This window comes from Elaeis guineensis, chromosome 15 (genome assembly GCF_000442705.2).
Source record: "Elaeis guineensis isolate ETL-2024a chromosome 15, EG11, whole genome shotgun sequence".
NCBI classification, from domain to species: Eukaryota; Viridiplantae; Streptophyta; class Magnoliopsida; order Arecales; family Arecaceae; genus Elaeis; species Elaeis guineensis.
The window spans coordinates 54,575,073-54,577,095 of record NC_026007.2 but is presented as its reverse complement, the minus strand read 5'-3'; the positions used below and the strand labels follow the sequence as shown (position 1 = coordinate 54,577,095).

Sequence of the window (2,023 nt, the reverse complement as noted above, 5' to 3'; positions counted from 1 at the left end):
AAGACCACCACCACCACCAGAGAGAGGGTAATCTCACAAATATCATCCTACTCTCACAAATATCATCCTACTCCAACTCCTATAAAAAAGAAATAAAAGAAAGAAAGAAAGTAATTAAGAAGATACTGTGGTTCAGAGCACAGTGGGATAGAAGGAAAGGACAAAGATAAGAAAGATAAGAAAAATAACAGGTGGAGGAATTAATAGAGAGGAAGGCCCTCTTCCCACTATCCCTCTCTCCCCCCACCACAGTATATATACCCCAGTGCCCATCTCAGTAGTATCAGCCAACCCCACATATATCCAATAGATCACATCACAGCTCCAAATTTGGCCCTCTCCACTATTCCTAATCCCATACCAAAGATTTGGGCCTAAAAAGATGGGAGGCAGCAATAGCAACTGGAGCAGCGGCGGCGCCACCGGCAGCAAGCTGCTGGAGATGCTGAACGTGAGGGTGGTCGGCAACGTGGACCGGCCGGCGCCGGCGCTGGTGCTGTCCCACGGCATCGGCACCGACCAGTCGGCGTGGAACCGCATCGTCCCTTACTTCGAGCGCGACTACCGCATCGTCCTCTACGACCTCGTCTGCGCCGGCAGCGTCAACCCCGACCACTTCGACTTCCGCCGCTACGTCACCCTCGACGCCTACGTCGACGACCTCCTCGCCATCCTCGACGCCCTCCGCATCGACCGCTGCTTCTTCGTCGGCCACTCCGTCTCCGCCATGATCGGCATCCTCGCCGCCATCCGCCGCCCCGATGCCTTCCTCAAACTCATCCTCATCGGCGCCTCTCCCAGGTACCATATTATTAATTACTACTACTACTACCACCTCCTACCATACCATATCAAGTCTTGGCATTTGGATCGAAGCTGATGGATTCTTGCTGTTGATATCGTTTGGAAAAATGAAGGTTTTTGAATGATGAGAACTATCATGGAGGATTCGAGGAGGGTGAGATAGAGACGGTGTTCGCGGCGATGGAATCGAACTACGAGGCGTGGGTGAGGGGGTTCGCGCCGCTGGCGGTGGGGGCGGACGTGCCGGAGGCGGTGAGGGAGTTCAGCCGGACGCTGTTCAACATGCGGCCGGACATCACGCTGTTCGTCTCGAGGACGGTGTTCAACAGCGATCTTCGCGGGGTGCTGGGGCTCGTGCGGGTCCCCTGCGTCATCGTCCAGACGGCCAAGGACGTGTCGGTGCCGCCCTCCGTCGCCGGCTACCTCAAGGCCCACCTCGGCGGCCGGACCACCACCGAGCTCCTCCACCACACCGAAGGCCACCTCCCCCACCTCAGCGCCCCCGCCGCCCTCGCCCCCGTCATCCGCCGCTCCCTCTCCCGGTGACCGCCCGCCGCCGACCGCCGCGGCCGGCCACCACCACGGTTTTATTAAACGTAGTGCTGTTTGGCTGTGACACGTGGAGAATAAGGTGTGGTGTTTTTCTTGGGTGGTTGTACTGGATAAATTATATTTATCTCAAAGAGTACCTCACGTGGTCGTCACGTGATATAGGCTTTGTCTTAACCCTTGTCCTTTTTTTTTTTTCTTCAAATCTTTTGGCAAGAGTATGTTGGAGGAACGGATGGGTTTTCCTTCTATTTTGCTTTGGAAAATCTACGTTAACGAGTGGGAGACGTAAAGTGGAACGTGTGTACGTCCTTGTGTTTTGATTTGATGCGTGGGTGGCGTGGAGTTCGCCGCATAAATTTGTTTTCTTTTTTTCTTTGTAACTTTTTAGTTCAGAATTCAGAGAGAGAGAGAGAGAGAGAGAGAGAGAGAGGCCGAATGATTTGGTGCGTGTGAGATAAAGTTTTAATGATGGAAGCAATTAAATCTGGATTAGATTTGTCCCGGGGAGGACCACCACCAGTGTGCAATCTTATCCTTTTTTGGGTCCATTGATAGCTTTAGCTTGCCAATGTTCTGTCTGCTTCACAAAGCATTTGGGTTTGGTGATTAGAAAGGACAAATCGTGTTCGTTCTCCAATTTATTGGATGTTTCTGATTTGGAAAATTA

The 2,023-nt window shown here is 52.5% G+C and overlaps 1 protein-coding gene across 1 annotated transcript; it reads left to right on the top strand.

The window, feature by feature from the left end:
* The first annotated feature begins 223 nt into the window (after positions 1 to 223).
* LOC105057934 (probable strigolactone esterase DAD2) lies at positions 224 to 1,530 on the top strand. Its single transcript, XM_010940656.4, has 2 exons — positions 224 to 801; positions 918 to 1,530. The coding sequence occupies exons 1-2, from the start codon at positions 383 to 385 to the stop codon at positions 1,348 to 1,350; spliced, it is 852 nt and encodes a 283-aa protein (XP_010938958.1). The 5' UTR covers positions 224 to 382; the 3' UTR covers positions 1,351 to 1,530.
* The last annotated feature ends 493 nt before the right edge of the window (positions 1,531 to 2,023 follow it).